The 16,690-nt window shown below is 23.5% G+C and overlaps 5 protein-coding genes across 7 annotated transcripts; all 5 read left to right on the top strand.

Annotated features, from left to right (window-relative positions):
- The first annotated feature begins 2,237 nt into the window (after positions 1-2,237).
- Positions 2,238-4,553, top strand: LOC122718166 (splicing factor ESS-2 homolog). Of its 2 annotated transcripts, none has more exons than XM_043942960.1 (3): positions 2,238-2,833; positions 2,925-4,095; positions 4,174-4,553. In XM_043942960.1, the coding sequence occupies exons 2-3, from the start codon at positions 2,951-2,953 to the stop codon at positions 4,463-4,465; spliced, it is 1,437 nt and encodes a 478-aa protein (XP_043798895.1). In that variant the 5' UTR covers positions 2,238-2,833; positions 2,925-2,950; the 3' UTR covers positions 4,466-4,553. The 2 variants fall into 2 exon arrangements, with proteins under 2 accessions (XP_043798895.1, XP_043798905.1); XM_043942970.1 differs by lacking the exon at positions 2,238-2,833 and having other exon boundaries at positions 2,924-3,049; positions 3,132-4,095.
- Positions 4,554-4,997: 444 nt separating this feature from the next.
- LOC122719221 (probable protein kinase DDB_G0277539) lies at positions 4,998-6,924 on the top strand. Its single transcript, XM_043944866.1, has 5 exons — positions 4,998-5,097; positions 5,175-5,535; positions 5,661-6,007; positions 6,084-6,471; positions 6,606-6,924. The coding sequence occupies exons 1-5, from the start codon at positions 4,998-5,000 to the stop codon at positions 6,823-6,825; spliced, it is 1,416 nt and encodes a 471-aa protein (XP_043800801.1). The 3' UTR covers positions 6,826-6,924.
- Positions 6,925-8,049: 1,125 nt separating this feature from the next.
- LOC122719235 lies at positions 8,050-9,400 on the top strand. 2 transcript variants are annotated; one of them, XM_043944889.1, is made up of 4 exons: positions 8,050-8,192; positions 8,588-8,743; positions 8,829-9,112; positions 9,192-9,400. In XM_043944889.1, exons 1-4 carry the CDS (start codon positions 8,175-8,177, stop codon positions 9,334-9,336), a joined length of 603 nt encoding a protein of 200 aa, XP_043800824.1. In that variant the 5' UTR covers positions 8,050-8,174; the 3' UTR covers positions 9,337-9,400. The 2 variants fall into 2 exon arrangements, with proteins under 2 accessions (XP_043800824.1, XP_043800832.1); XM_043944897.1 differs by having other exon boundaries at positions 8,096-8,302.
- Positions 9,401-9,526: 126 nt separating this feature from the next.
- Positions 9,527-11,355, top strand: LOC122718702. The gene is made up of 3 exons (XM_043943970.1): positions 9,527-10,039; positions 10,123-11,096; positions 11,292-11,355. Exons 1-2 carry the CDS (start codon positions 9,764-9,766, stop codon positions 11,050-11,052), a joined length of 1,206 nt encoding a protein of 401 aa, XP_043799905.1. The 5' UTR covers positions 9,527-9,763; the 3' UTR covers positions 11,053-11,096; positions 11,292-11,355.
- A 3,292-nt stretch (positions 11,356-14,647) lies between these two features.
- On the top strand, positions 14,648-15,483 carry LOC122718817. The gene is made up of 2 exons (XM_043944169.1): positions 14,648-14,944; positions 15,087-15,483. Exons 1-2 carry the CDS (start codon positions 14,675-14,677, stop codon positions 15,396-15,398), a joined length of 582 nt encoding a protein of 193 aa, XP_043800104.1. The 5' UTR covers positions 14,648-14,674; the 3' UTR covers positions 15,399-15,483.
- The last annotated feature ends 1,207 nt before the right edge of the window (positions 15,484-16,690 follow it).

Below are 16,690 nucleotides of genomic sequence, written 5' to 3'. Positions count from 1 at the left end.
CTGTCCAAGCAAGCGAAGTATCTGAAGACAGACACTGACCGTGAACCATAAGACTTAAAAGAAGTTTACCTTATGTCGTAAATAGAAGGACGTCTTTCTTACACCCGAAGTTGACACGAAGAACCACGTGCTCTATAAAGTTTCAAGAATTTCAATCCTCCACTTAAACTTTATGTTAAATTTTGTTGACATTAATTTATTTTATTCACTATTGATATATTTTTAGTTGTAGCATTTTTTATAAAAAAAAAAAAATTGACATAAAATCACAATCAAGCATGTGAATGAATCAATGTTTTTACAGAATTCTTTCGCCACAATCCAATACTTGCCAATTTTACGAAAAAAAGCAGACAAAAGAAAAGTAATACGTATAAAGTGAATCTCAAAAGATTTTCGCTGTAACATAGAGAGAGAGTCGGCAGGCATATCCTATCTCGCCGCTGGAATCCTCATATGTCTTTCATCGTGCCTTTCCAACACCTCGGAGCCTCTCGGATCATTTTGCTCGGTCTCTCTTCCTCTTTTCTTCCGAGAGTCCATGTCTCAAGCCACGGCAATACGAGAAGGCAATCATATCCCATCCCACTGTCCCAGCTCGACCAAAATATCACTTCAACTACTTACTGAGTGGCCAAAACCAGGGCCGTACTTGCACGGTATGTCAATTATCCCATCGAATTTTTATTTTTCTTAATTTCTATTGTGTAGCGTAATGTGATCACATCGAACGGCCTTGATATTTTCTTTGATTTTTTATTGATAACTGTGCAAAGAAAATCTTATTACTATTTAATGTTTTAAACATTATGCTATGTAATTTTTGTAACATTTGTAAAAATTATTGTTAAATTTGAAATCTAAAATTATATTTTTTAAAAAAAATCATAAATAATTTATGAGTTATATTATAAAAAATGTATATATATGCGTTTAATACATCTTATTTTATTAACAGAATAATGAAAAATTATTTTTTAATAATTTATTGTTTCTGTTCATATTTCTTTCTTTGTAAGTGCGTTTCTATAATTTTTAATTCAAATAAAAAAATATCACAAATAATTTTTCTTAATATTAATTGTTGCATTTAAAATATATTAAATTTATTCACTAATATTAAAAAATAATAATATAATAACGATAATATAACAATATAATAAGACGATAATAAGTAAATTAATTAGTTTATTAAATTCTAACTATAAACAGATATGCAATGGCGCCACATGACACATAATAAATGTAGCATGTATTACCATTCGTTGGTTAGATTACAATTATAGAGATAAGATATAAAATGAACGTAATATTTAATTTTATGTTTCATATTATAAAATACTAATTATACAAAAATTAATGTTTAAATATATTATATTATTATATTATTATATTATTATTATTATATTATTATATATATATTATATTTACGACTTATAATAACGAATGCAAGAATTATATTCAATTCATAAAAAATAATAATATATTATATAAATAATAATAAATAAATAATTTTTCTGATATCTTTTCGCAAATATTTCCATAAATTTTGTAAAACAAGTAGAAACAAGGAGAACAAATTGTGTAAGAAGGATAGAAATAAAGTAAAAATTGTGAAATTAACGCCATCTCTAGAATGCCGCAAATGAAACACATAAAGAAAAAATAGAAAATAATAAAAAAAAGATAGAGATATAATAAAGAATTGATTTTTATTGCCATCTTTTGAGTATTAAAGATATTTTTTCAAAGAATAAAGTAGAATAAAAATTGAAGAATAATATTAAATATTTTTGAAGAAATATCTTTGGAAAGTATAAATAAAAAAAGCAAAATGTGTGAGAAAAATAGAGATGTAATAAAAATTAGCATTATTTTTACTTTAAGTACCACAAATGAAATATAAAAAAAAGATAGAAAATAGTGAAAAAAGAATAAAGATATAATAAGTATTGGCCTTTAGCACCATTTTTTGAGTACTGAAAAGATATTTTTTCAAAGATAGGATAAAATAGAGCAAAAATTAAGGCATTCAATATTTTTGAAAAAAATTTTTGGAATTCAAAAGATAGCACTAAATCAATTCAATCTCTTTTCCTTGTATTTGTGTATTTCATTCGCAACTCTGGAGATGGCGCTAATTCTATAATTTCTATCTTTTTTATATATGAATTTACCTCTTTGTCTATACTTGGTTTAACACGTGACTTCAAAGAAAATATGGTATATCAATTGAATACATTTTCATCATTTTCAAAATTCATTACGTGTCTTAAACTTTAATATAAAGAATATAAATATTACATTTTTGGCTTTACAATATATTTTTAAAATAATAACTTTATAAAAAACATATACTCTGATATATGATATGAGTGTTTTGAAGTACCATCGCTTGGCAACAGTGATGGCATTTAAATTCTATAATAGTTCTGTAATATTTTCGCTATTTTTTATTCATAATTTTAAATTGGAATTTAATTTCAATTTTAATCGTTACTAATTATGATTTAAATCCGAATCGAATCGTAATTTTAAAAATGACAAAATATCTTAACGCATGATACAAAATGCTTTAAATGTTGGGTATTTTTCTATCCAACTTCATCTGTGCTAATTGTTTTACAAGTAGTGTTTTTGTTTGAAGTTCTATGTATATGTGTTACGTGTTCATTTATAAGTGTATGAACAATTGTAAAAAGATTGAAACTATTAGCAATAATTTATTTAAGTCTAAAAATGAATATAAACTATGAATATAATTAAATTCAAATCTAAAAGTAAAAACGTTTGAGACGTTCCAATACATAACCTTAATTTTTTTTTTACAAATGTATGTGTCAATTGTTTAATCTATATAGTAAATTATTTTTATTATATTTTAACTACTTTTAATTACTAATATTTTTTATTTTTTTTTTAAGCATATATTACTATTTTAAATTTAAGAATGGATACTCCAGGATCTCAAGCTTTGGAAGTAGCTAAAAATATGAAAGACTTAGCTGTATTTAAAAAACCATTAGGTGTTGCAAAAAAACATAAAAAAGTACAACCAAAAATCCTAGATGAAGATACATATATAAAAAGGATGGGAGAAATTATTCAAAGAGATTTTTTTCCACATTTAGATAAACTTCAAGCACAAAATCAATATTTAGATGCATTAGAACAAAATGATGTGAAAAGAATGAGAGAACTTTATGAAAAATATAGTTCAGGACGTCCAACAACTGAAAGACCTGCTAGTCCAGCTACATTTGAAACACCTATGAATAAAATTGAATCAGAAGATGAACAATTTAAGTCTTCAAAAGAATCAAAAGATACACCTGTTGATAAAATTATAAAAGATAAAGACAAAACAGAGCTTACATCTGGATTGGATGCATATTTGAGTACTCATACAAGTGAAGATAATGCAAGTTTTGAGGAGATGATGATCGAAGCAGAAAAAAGACTAAAGCTTAAATTTGCTTGGCTTTATAAAGCTGAAGAGAATTCTAAAGTATCGAAAAATGATAAAAATTCAAATACCTTAGCTCTTGAAAATGATAACAAAAATCAATTAGATAGTTGGAATTATAAAAATAAAAATTACATTATGTATGTTCCTGATGGAGTAGAATTAACTCCTGATGAAAGAATAGATTTAGCTAAGAAAAAACAAATAGTAGTACATGAAAATACGAGACTTCGAATTAATCCTTTTAATGAACAGCAAAATAAAGAAACTATTAATGAATTAGCAAAAAATCAATCAAAGGCTAATGATGGGAAGATAGGAGTTGATGGCAAAGAAATTGTAAGAAATCCAACACCTAGAATAAATGGATTTAGCTTTGTAGCAACTCCAAGTCCAAGACCTGGAGAATGTGAGAGTCCTTTAATGACATGGGGTCAAATAGAAGGTACACCATTCAGATTAGATGGAGGGGATACACCATTATTGAGAACAAGTCAAGGACCATCATTTAGAATGGCAGAACCTCCAAAAAGAGAGCAACTTGCATTACAACTAGCAGAAAAAGCTGGTGAAAGACATAGAGATAGAAAAAATAAAGCTTTAGAAGCAGCAAGAAAATCATTAGCAACGTAAATATTTATTCCTTATTATTTGTGTTATTTAATTGTTTAAAAAATTTATACTGATTTTTATCTTCTTTTATCTAGTCCATCACCTAGATCAACTATGGATCGTTTGAGTACTATGTCTCCAGCTGCTAGAAGATTAGCTACTCAAAAACTTCGTATAGCAAGTACACCAACTCCACGAAGGATATCATCTTTAAAGACACCATCAATAGGTATCAGAACACCCAGCACTCCACGAATAAATACAGTTTTAAAATCTGAAAATCATCTTGAAAACAGCAATACACGATGTCAAGATTCTGTTCTTACCGATAATTTGCTTAATTTGCCTCTTCAAAGGCAAAGAGCAGCAGACTTTTTTAATAAGTAAGATGTAAAAACATATAATGTATTGTATATAACTGTAAATATATTATTATATAATAGAATAACAAATGTAAATAAATACATCTTTAGTATTCATTAAATTCATATTTTATAATAAAATGCATATTAAAAAATAATGTCTTCATTGATACCAAACCGAAAATTAAAATATTTTGTCCCGCGACATATATATAAACAATAACATGGAAGTTACACGGAAATACCGATTCATCAAATTATCACGTACAACGTTCAATTCATTAAACATATTGTATCGTAATTTAAATTATATCCAATACATATATATATTCGTTTACATTACCATCAAAATTTAATCAAATATATTTACTATTCAAATGTTATTTAAATGTCCATTTTTTAAAAATACAGGAAGTTTTTATAGTATTTTAAAAAATAACAGGAAATGCAATATGCTATTAAATTGCATAATTTATCTTTAAATTCAGATTTTTTTGTATATATAAAGCGTTTAAAAAAAAAGAATGAATCAGAATGTTCAGAAGATACTCATCAATATGAAGTCTTCAATATTGAATACACTTTTTATCTTAACAATAGCATATTTAATAGTTCAAGTACAAAATAAGGAATGTACGTGCGGTAGTTTGGGACAAGGTATATAATATAATTAGAAAATTTAATTGTAATAGAACAATTTTTAAAGATTAATAACTCAATTATATTGCTTATAGGTTCAAATCCTTGCACTTCTAACGAGGTTGTTGTGAAAGCTACAAAATTACCAAAACCTACACATTATGTATCACCACAAGAAATCAAGAATGCTGCAAATGCAAAAATTAGTCAAACTGATTGCTCTAATTCACAAAGTAATAGCAACTCTATTCCTCAAAGTAGCAGTGATTCAAAGAGCAATACTTGTGGATGTAATGAAAATACATACAATAACAATAATTTAAAAACACAAAGTGAAAGTAGTGCAACTGCATATAGCTGTTCTGGTTCAACTAATTCTGATAATTCTAATGAATCTAAACAAAATTTAGAAACATTGGAAGATTCTAATAATTTCAATGGCAATGTTGCACCTAGGTACATGTTTTTTTTTATTAATAAATTTATTTAAAGTTATAAATATTTATAAAACTGATAAAATTTAAACTATATTTAAAATCAAGAATCATATAAAAACTTATATATTAAATTTTTATCTTTAGATTTTCACCAATTGGAGATTTATGTTATCCTCTTCCAATAGAACCTAATAGTGGAAAATTAATAGAAAAAACTAAGGTTACACCAGCTTATCCTGGCAAACTTGTATGTTGTCCTCCTTCAATTCCTTATGAAACATGTATAAACACAGCTATTGGAAAAACTGAAATTATATCTAATTCTGATCCCAAATCATTTAGTACATCTAATTCATATGGAAATATGAACTTTGAAACAAATTCTGCAATGTATAATAATTTACCTATTTTTAATTTAAATAATGGAAATGGACAAAAACAATATTCAAAAATGAGCAGCAGTTCTTCAGATTGTTTTGATTATATTACAGGTTTAATAATTATTAAATATATTATTGTAATTTTTAATAAAATATAAAAATTTAAAAAAAATTATATATTTTTCAGATGAAATTCAAGATCATAATTCATATCCAGCAGCAATGCCAGCAGATGCAGTTTCTCTTACTCTTGCATACAAAAATCTTCGTGCGCCAAATGTAATTTATAGACAAGGAAAACAATTTGTTCCAGAAGATAAATTATCTTTTGGTCATAGAACACTACCAACTGATGTAAAAAATGAAAATCAAATTCTTGATATTGCAGAAGAAAAATTAGTAACAGTTAACAAACCTGTTGTAGAATTAAAATTAGCACCTCCAAAAACTGTTGTTATTGGTTCCTATGATGAACAAGAAGAGGCTAAATTAGCAGAACTTGAAGCAATTGAACGTGAAAGTATAACACAAGAAGAAACTTCTAATCAAATGTCAGAAAGTCTTATTACTTACAAGTAAGAAAGAGTAATGACTTAAAATAATTACTTAAAATTGTTAATATTTTTATTAATATTTATATACACATTTACGCATATTAAAGAATATGTAATTTAATTATTATTAATTTTATATTACTAATTATTTACAGAGATTTAGGCTATGCACCAGTAAATGCAAATTATCCAAAATCTACAAGTTATAATCAAGGAATAAGCAATATGAAAATTGATGAGAGTGAAGAAGAACCATGTGGATCTTTGGGACCATCTAGACCAGATTATATTCCAGGCAGAATAATAGTCCAAGAAAATCTTTTTAATGAAAATATGGAACTTCAGACTTCAGGATCTAAGTCATGTCCAACATAATATATCAAATAATGCAAGATTTGATTTTTTAAGTTCAAATTATACTAAAATTGTACATTAAAATTTTTTGTTAATAAATGAAAAATTATTTATTTTTTTTTGTTAATAAATGAAAAAATTAAAAAATGAAAAATGTTTGTTATTGGTTTTTATTATATTATATAGATTATAATATCTATTATATACATAACTGAAAGGATTGATTAAATTATATAAATATGTATCTTGTAATAAACAAATTTTTATAATATTAATTCTATACCTTTGATTATTACATTTATACATATTATTTTATATATTATTTTTTATATTATATCAATAAATTTATTTAAAACTATATATAATATTTACTGATTTTGTATTTAAGAAATTATAAAAAAAACCAAATAATCAAATAATGAAATAAATAAAATTTTCTATATAATATCTATATTAAGTTTATATGAAATTTAAAAAAGATAATTATTTATTGATTATTTATATAATAATAATAATAATACTAATAATAATAAAAATAAATAATATTAAAAATATAATTTTATGTTTTTTTAATAACTGTGTTTATACATATTTCATAAAAAATATTATAATAATAAAAAATTATTATAATAATTAGTAATTATTAGCATATAATTATTATATAATAATACTTTATTTTATTTTTTTAATAATTAAATTATTTAAATAAAAAATTTGAATATAATATAGTATATAATTTTAGTACAACGTAAAAATTATTAATATAGCCATGATATTAAAAAAAAGAATATTTTTTTCTTTAAAAAAACAATTATTTTTTCGAATAATTATAATATATTAAATATATTATCTAAAGGATTATTTTTGAATAGATAAATATATTTTTGAAATTTTAATCATTTAGATTAAAATTTGAAATGATTAAAATACATAAATGAAATAATGATTATATAAATAATGAAATGATTAAAATACATACAATTATATTTCATTATTGTTTTTAGAATTTATTAGAATAAAAATTTTTCGTTCTAAGAGTTGTGTTTGTTATATCTAAATAATTTTTTTTTTCGAGTTTCATAATTTAAGCGAATGTATCAATACTTTATGAAATTTTAAAAAGAAGAAGGATTTTTTAATCAAAATATAACATAAAAAATGGGGAAAGATATATATATATATATATATGTATATATTTTATAATTTCCTTCAAGTTTTTCTTTTTATTTCTTTTACATGATTTTTTTATATATTTTATTCAAAATAAAATAAACATTCTATTTCACTATCACGATTATTTTAATATTTATAATATGATAAAATTAAAAACCAGACTATATTAATCGTACGAGATATTTCAGTAATAATCGATGTACCGAAATCATACAGTAATGTATCTATAAAAGTTTTAATTTATAAATAATAAATCTTAATAACGATCTATACCTTCCCATACTGATTGATATAAAACAGTTGTATTTAAAATTCTTAGAGAACGGTATGTGTTTTATTTCACTGTCAAATATTTTCGCAGTTTACTTCCGCAAGTAGAAATTTCATACTGCTCTTTGTTCAAACACATTTAAAAATTACGAAATTTTTAGGAAAAATTTTATACTTTTTTACTCTTTATTAATTATACATATTTATAAATTGCATAATACGATGTATCGTTTAATTTGGTAATTAACCGGAAGATCAATTGTTTTTAATAAATACATATATATTAAGCACGTAAAATCGTTGGACGCAGTTTAATTACATTTCGAACTGTGAATTTTAGGATATCGATATGAATTCAGAAACGATAACTTGGATTTTCATCGTTTATTCAGTTTGTGTCTTGGAAAACTGTTATAGTTTAGATTACAATGGTGCTAAAATAGTGACTTACGGTGAACCTTGCGTTACATCTCGTCGATTACCTTTTCAGATAGAAGTAAAGAATAAATTAATAATAAATATCTATTTATTAATTTTACAAAATAAAACTCTCTGATAACTTGTAATAAAATAAATTTCAGGGGCCTAAAGCACCTCAAAAAGAGGAAAAAATACCAGTGTCATTGAATTTTAAAATGATTCCTGATACATATATTGAGCCACGTCGTATTGAATATCCAATTTCATTGGACATTCCATGTAGTACTCCATCACCAACAGAAAAAAAGTACGTCGAAGATACCTTACGTGGTAAAGTTTATACGTACAATACTTATGTTCCTCCTGTTAATTCTCCATCATTTCCATCTATGAAAAATTATAACTTTAAAATTGAAAACGTTCCAGTTACGACCAAAAATAATTAGTGAGTATTTCTAATTGACAAATATTTAATCTTTTATAAATGTAATTGTAAATTTTTTTTTTTTTTATTATATCAATAGTAATTCTGAATGCGAAATGAAACAAGTTCAACGATTGAAAGGACTTCAATCTCGAATTGATCGAGTACTCGTTCCTGCTTGTGAAGTTTCATCATTGTCATTATCATCATCATCATCATCATCATCATCGTGTCAATGTCAATAAATTTAATAATTACAGAATTATTTATATTAATAATAAAATATAATATATTGAAATATAAAAATGATGAAAAATTCAAAACTTTTTTATCTATCTAATAAAATGAACGTATAAAAATATATATAATAAATATAATATATTTTTATATTTTGTATATATTTTCTTTTTTTCTTATATTATTATCGTATATTATTTAATGCGCATAAATAATCGCTGAAGATTCAAATACGTGCTTTTTAATTATTTTCTGAAGGTATATATGCACGTAGAATCATACCATAATCACATTTATCTTACTTATTAATCTCTACTTTTGAAATTGCGCACGTTGTGCGTGCAATTTTCTTAAATAAAATATCAATTCTCCGAGTATATGAAGCTGTCTTCATCAATCAAAATGGATTGAAGTTGCAATATTTTAGTTGAAAAAATGAAGAATAAAGTGTCGAATCTCTCTTTATTTTACGTGGTATTAAATACCATAATATTCATCGTTATTATCGAAAAAACTGACGCAATAACAGAATTTAAGGAAAAAATAGAAAATTCTTTGTCTACATTGCATCATAGTTTACCTGTTATTTTACAATCTTTACAAATCCCATCAAGATCATATAAAAAAGAAGACATTTTGATAGCAGAGAATCCAAACTTTCGTAACAAGGATAATCCAGAGGTTGAAAATGAAACAAGAGAAAAAGAACTGGTGTGTGATTTTTATGTTTTATTATTGTTATTACGTTTCTTTTTAAAATTAAAATAATTTATTAATGAGTTGAACATTTTCAGAACGTTGAAGATAACTCAAAAAACTTGCCAAAACTAGAAAATTTTTTATCGAAATGTATTGATGAATTTTCTGAAACGCAAGTTGATTATTCTCAATCAAATTCATCTTTTCTGGAAACATTAGAAAATTATTCCTGCAAAACAGAGGCTTTAAATTATGGTTACCAGCATATAATTGAAATTATAATTCATGAATCTTTTTGTGAGCTGAACAAACTTTTTCATTACATCTTAATTGCAGTAAATAATTTACAACCTGAATCTCCATTGATCTGGCTATTTAACATAGCACAAGATATAATTTCATTTGGTGATCTTATATTTAACGAAACTACTTTACCTGAAATAGTAGAGGTCGAATTGTCCAATTTAGAAGAATTTTTACATAATCCTGAAAATATAAAAATCTTAATTAATAATATAAAAAAATCTATCCCTATTTTTATTCCTATTGCAAGAAGTATAATTAAATTAGTAAATTCTGTTAAAGAAATTTTCTATCGTGTACAAAATCTTTTTGAACATCTTGATTTTAATTATTTAGAGAAAATTGAAGATTTAAAAGAAATAGGAAAGAAATTGTTCATTTTGGGCAAACAATTAATAACTTCACTTTATAATTTAGCATTATCTCCTCTAAAAGAAATAAAAAATTTATTTTTTGATGCAATTATATGGGTAGAATCAATATTTAATGATTTGTTGAATAACATTCAACAAAAATTATATCAGTACACAGTATTTTTAGAAGAAGGTATTAACATTTTACAAACTTTTTATAATGGTTTTTATGCATCTGGATTCTCGGAAACGTTAAACGAAATATTTTCAATAATCGAATCGTCTGTGAATGAAATGAACGAAGAAAAAACAAATTTAAATGTTTCGATATCATCTACGCTAATATCGTCGCAAAGCAATCTTTTTTAATTATTTCTGAAATATACAAATATAAGGAGTTCTATTAATTTCTGGTAAGAACAATTAATTTTCATTATTTTCTGAATATGATAATTATCATTTATTTACCAATTTTTATATATATTTTTATATCTAATTAAAGATCCTCAGATTTTATTAAATTCAATAATTAAATTTTTCCTATAAATTAATTAAATTAGTATGCACTTAAGAATATTAATTTATAATAATGAAATATATTTTTACAGGATAAATATTACTTTCATCCATTGGGATAATTTCTAAAAATAATTTTAATTATATCTCGCAATTTATTTACTTATCTTCAGTATTTGTTCTTTTATAAGAAATATGTAAACAAATGATAATATATTGTCACTATTCATACTTTTTTCTTTTACAAATTTGTATAACTTTTCATTCAATTTTTCTGAATAAAAAATCCAATAGTTTTTTCTAATTTTTTTATTTTCTTATTCTTTTTCTTTTTTCGAAAAATTTTTTTCAAAGTTCTTTGTTCTTAATTTTAATCATTATTTTTTTTTCTCGATATTTTCTTCAGAATTAATTTTTTTTCGCGGTATTTATGTAATTTTTTTTGTCTTTTTTATTGAATTTAAATTGAATTTATTTAAAGATACGTGTGAATTAGAAAAATTTTTTACAAAGATAAAATATTATGTTTAATACTTAAAAATTTAATAATTCATGAAATACGAAATCATTTTGTTAAATTTGTTAAAATTTTTACAATTTAACAATTTATTAAATTTATTGTATGTAATCACGATTTATATATTAAAATTATTATTCATAAATATGTAAACTGAAATAAAAATATTGTTAAAATTGATTCAAGAATAAAAAATAATTCTCCAAAACCTTATTTATATTTTTTAAGAAATTTTAAATTATCAATAAATTTTCTGACATAGAAGCATTTATAATTTGTTACAATTCATAATATTTTCTTAATATTACGAATCATAATACAGGAACATCAAAAATTGGAAAAATTAAAACATAAAATAATTTAAAAGCAATTTGTTGTATATCTATTAACAATAATTTACATTATATAATATTTATTTATCTTAAAATGAAAGAAAAGATAATCGACATAATTATCATTAACAGTTAAATATTAAATTTATAATAAAAGTAAGTAAACTTAAATTTCGTGTATTTTCAAAAAATTCCAAGATATAATAAAAATATTTTGATTACACAATTTCCGCAAAAGATAGACTTGGTGCAGAAAATATAAATCATGACGCAGTACGGAATAATTAGTTCCACTAAAACTAAGTATTCATCCAAAGAATGATTCATTTTGTTTCGGTGGAAGGAAGAAGTAAGTAGCATGTGAGTACATACATTGAACGGTTTAGCCAACGACTAAGAAATTGAGAATAACTGACAAGTATATAAAGCTTAAGTGGTTATTAGTGTGATCTTTGATCTTGATTCATTTTATCGTAGCAATATACTTCGCGCGAAGCTTTCATAGCAGTTTTCTACCGTCTCTCTGACAGAAACTATCGCATTTTTTTTTTCACCACTCCACGCTAAACGATCGCATTATGTCTCGATCACTCTTACTCGTTTTTCTCTTCGTTTGCCTAATCTATATTTCTCAAGTAAGTATAAATATATTTTTGGATATGGATTAATTCTTGTCAATGATTTTTATAATCTTTATTATGCAATTTATGCTGTTATATTTAGGCTAATCCTTTACCCCAAGATGCGGGACAATCTGTGTCAAGTAATTTCGACGATTTAACGAGTAAGGCAAAACAAATTTTCGATGATGCGAAAGGAGCGCTCGAGAAATCCGAGCTGAATGATGCCTTGGAAAAAGCGAAATCATTTATTGGCCAGGCTGGTGAAAATATCCGTAAAGAAATAGAGAAGATTGCGGAAAAGTTGCGTGATTAAATTTGACCAACATAATAATTTTCTTATCTATGGTGCATCTGTAATTTTTAAACTAAAATTATGTTTTTAATCGAAACAGTAATCTTTTTTAAAAATTTGTACATTAATCTTATATATTTTCTCTTTTTTCGTTATTTTTCAAATAATAACACGTAACGTTACATTTATTATTTTGAATTTTGTATTAAGTACTTATATTTTTCTGGAAAAAAAAATTTTGAAACAAAAAAATTATGTACAATGAATATAAGAAAGTCAAGAATTTTAATCAATTAATGATTAATATAATATAATTATATCATTTAACAAAAATTTTTAGAATAAATCGTAAAGATATATAAGATGTATAAAGATATATTGATAACATACTTTTTATTCTTTTTTTCCTTCTTCATCCTTTGAAATATATTTTAACTTCCTTAACTTATTTAATTTTTTATAAATTATTAATAAATATATATAATTAAAAAATTCTTAATTTTTAAAAATAAATTATATAATTTATTATTAATTATATTTAAACGAAATTATATATGGAGATTTATATCATTTAATAAACTTTCTCCCAATATAATATATATATATATATATATATATATATATATATATAAGTTATACTTAAAAACATGAATCGATATTCTTAAACTATTATTAATTAATACTTAAACTATTATTAATTATAGTATGAATATTCTGATATAGAATAAATAATTAAGAAAAATACAATAAAAATCGTACAATGAAAATGTATTACAAATAATATGTATCATAAAATGTAACAATGTATTATAACGTATAACAGTATTAAAATGGTCATCGGTCAAGGTTTCTATTGACCGACAGCACACGCATAGATAACCAGTTGTTTCATACGGACTTCGGAAAAATGATGGGCATGAATAGTGGTCATGCAAAGTAAAAATCAACAAATGCATCGATAATTAAATTTTTCCATAGGACCTTGTGCTCTTGACGTAACTCTTAATCATTAATAAACTTTTAAGATTACAAACATGATTAAATCATGAGATATTGGTAAATATTTCTCTTTTTTTTATATAATTGATTAGTTCTTGGAAATACCATATATTTCTGATGACAACGTATAAAAGAAGATATACAAATTATTTTTTTTTCTAACGATTAATATATTAAAATATATAAATATTAATTTAATAATTTTCATATTTTTGTACTTTATTAAGATAATATATTATCTTTATAGAGATAATGATGCAGCGACATTCGTTTTTATTTTGAACTTTAACTCATCGATATCTATGTAAAATCGACTATCAGCGTATTTATTAGTTTAATGAATATATTGTAATATTTATTTGATTATACTTTTAATTTTTAGAATTATTGAATGAAAAATTAAATTCAAATAATTATTCCTAATCTTATATTTTTATATTCATGACATTGCATTTTAATTGAATTCCTTTGATTATCATCTTTTTAACAAATTGCTAAAAAATTTAATCATATTAATAATTATGGTAAAAAATTTTCCAAATCTTTCTTCTAAAAATATTTAAAGGAGAATCAGAATTCATCATCGTCAAAGCGAGATAGTTGCTTGTGCCCTCGTGCACCCTCGATAAGAATCGTCTATAAAAGTAGTGACTCTTCAGCTGACAATATCAGTCACTTTCTGGTTGTTTCACAGTGAATACCTACAAGGAAAATGAAAAACATCCTTACGATCATCTTTAGTATTATATTGATTTCGGAGGCCAAAGTTGCTCCGACTAGCACTACCAATTCTCAAGTATCTCCTGATGTTCAATTAAGCGAACTTATAAGCCAGGCTCAAGCAAATATTAACAATTTAGCGAAACAAATTCAGGAACAATGGAATATCCCTGATCAAGAGACTATTGTAAAAACTGTCAAAGATCAAAGCACCAATTTTGTTAACAATATTCAAGATTACATAAAGAATGTTACTGAAGAGGTAATAATTAAATATTTTTTAATTAAATAGATTTAATAAATTTAAATATTTAATTTTTATAGAAAAATCATTTTTTTTTTTTGGTAAAATTTATTAAAAAAATGAAAAAAGAAAAACGAAATTCAAACATTACTTGTTTTAGGTCAAAACTAAAACTCCCGAATTGGAAAGATCATGGAATGATGTTAAAACCATGCTCAATAAAGTCGTCGATGATATTAGTAGTGGAATTCCAAATGCTCAACAACAAGTCGCTGAATTACAAAGTAAATTCCAGCAAGGAGTTCAAACTTTACTTAAAGAATCTGACAAAGCTGCCAAATCTCTGAGCCAACATTCTGGAAAAATACAAGAAGACCTTGCAAAGTTCACAAAACAGGCAGTTGATATTGCCGTACAAGCAACGCAGAATCTAAACAATCAACTTCAAACTGCCGCAGCTCAGAAAAGTTAAATGACTAGTATTAATATTTCTTATTAAGATTAAAAATATATTAATTATATAAAAAAAATAAAAAAATATAAAAAATTGTTAATAATTTGAGAAAAATATTTTCTTTCATCTCAAATAATATATAATTTATTTTCCTTTATTTTTATTATTAGATTATTATTATAAATACATAAAATTATAAATTAAATTATATATATATAGAATTGATAAATTTTATTATTTTTTCATTTTATTACTGTCTTCATTCATTCATTAATATTTTAACAAATTTTATCATTATATGTATAATAATGTATAAATGTAGAAAAATCAAACATATAATTATTATTTGATCAAATCTGAAAGGATACTATGATCACTTATAAAATAAGAATTATACTTACAAAATGAATTGCTTCATTGTTTGAATTAATGCATTGCTTAATATTAAATATGCAAATATTTATTTAGCGTCAGCGCATACCATTCATTAAGAAATATTGTAATAAGAAGAATAAATTGGTCAGAAGACATACCAAATAATCGTAATAACGTTGACTAAAGTGTATATTGAGAATATAATAATCTAACTTCATTTTTTTCTTTCACTTATAAATATTAATTTTTAATATTTCTTTTTTTTATAAATACAATTACATATATGTACGAATTTGAATATGAAATGTATCTTATTTTCTAAAAAATGAAAATATTATTGTTGCTTTTCATATTATCCATGGTAAGTAATATTGTATTTTTTCAATATGTTCAATTTTCAAAATTATATATTTTATAAATCATTTTAAATTGTTCACTAGTTAATCATGATGGAAACTGATAAAATATTTGCGAAAAAACAAAGAAATGCTTCAACAGAACTTTCAAATATTCTATCAAGCCGTTCAAATAAATATACTAATAGAGAGAAAAAGATTAATAAGGGATTTGAATGGATAATTCAAGGCATGCACATCTTAGATCAAGTGGACAATTTCATTTCTGATAGAACGAAAAACATTATTCGAAAATTGTACATTATTTATAATGACGATAAAAATGCATATCTTGAGTAAAATTTAAAAGAAATTATTAAATATATAAAAAATTATTTTTTAAACTGAATATTTTAATATATATATATAATATTTTGGAAAATTATTTAATTTTCAAATTTTTTATGTATCTTTAATGAGAAAAAATTCTTTTAATTTAATATTATACTCAATACTTAAAGATGCATTTCTATTAGAAAAGAAAATATAAGCCTTAATGAAAATAGGTGCTCCAAGAGAGGAATTGCGGATGATCTTTAT

Source organism: Apis laboriosa, unplaced genomic scaffold, assembly GCF_014066325.1.
Source record: "Apis laboriosa isolate Shangri-la unplaced genomic scaffold, ASM1406632v1 scaffold11_cov152, whole genome shotgun sequence".
NCBI lineage: Eukaryota > Metazoa > Arthropoda > Insecta > Hymenoptera > Apidae > Apis > Apis laboriosa.
This window is presented reverse-complemented; position numbering and strand designations above follow the sequence as displayed.

Coding starts and splice junctions, on each gene's coding strand:
- LOC122718166 (XM_043942960.1), top strand. CDS start 2,951: ATGGATACTCCAGGATCTCAAGCTTTGGAAGTAGCTAAAAATATGAAA. Junction 4,096..4,173: donor GCAAGAAAATCATTAGCAAC/GTAAATATTTAT, acceptor TCTTTTATCTAG/TCCATCACCTAGATCAACTA.
- LOC122718817 (XM_043944169.1), top strand. CDS start 14,675: ATGAAAAACATCCTTACGATCATCTTTAGTATTATATTGATTTCGGAG. Junction 14,945..15,086: donor TAAAGAATGTTACTGAAGAG/GTAATAATTAAA, acceptor TACTTGTTTTAG/GTCAAAACTAAAACTCCCGA.
- LOC122719221 (XM_043944866.1), top strand. CDS start 4,998: ATGAAGTCTTCAATATTGAATACACTTTTTATCTTAACAATAGCATAT. Junction 6,008..6,083: donor TTGTTTTGATTATATTACAG/GTTTAATAATTA, acceptor TATATTTTTCAG/ATGAAATTCAAGATCATAAT. Junction 6,472..6,605: donor GAAAGTCTTATTACTTACAA/GTAAGAAAGAGT, acceptor AATTATTTACAG/AGATTTAGGCTATGCACCAG.
- LOC122718702 (XM_043943970.1), top strand. CDS start 9,764: ATGAAGAATAAAGTGTCGAATCTCTCTTTATTTTACGTGGTATTAAAT. Junction 10,040..10,122: donor AAACAAGAGAAAAAGAACTG/GTGTGTGATTTT, acceptor GAACATTTTCAG/AACGTTGAAGATAACTCAAA.
- LOC122719235 (XM_043944889.1), top strand. Junction 8,744..8,828: donor GATTACCTTTTCAGATAGAA/GTAAAGAATAAA, acceptor AATAAATTTCAG/GGGCCTAAAGCACCTCAAAA. Junction 9,113..9,191: donor GTTACGACCAAAAATAATTA/GTGAGTATTTCT, acceptor TTATATCAATAG/TAATTCTGAATGCGAAATGA.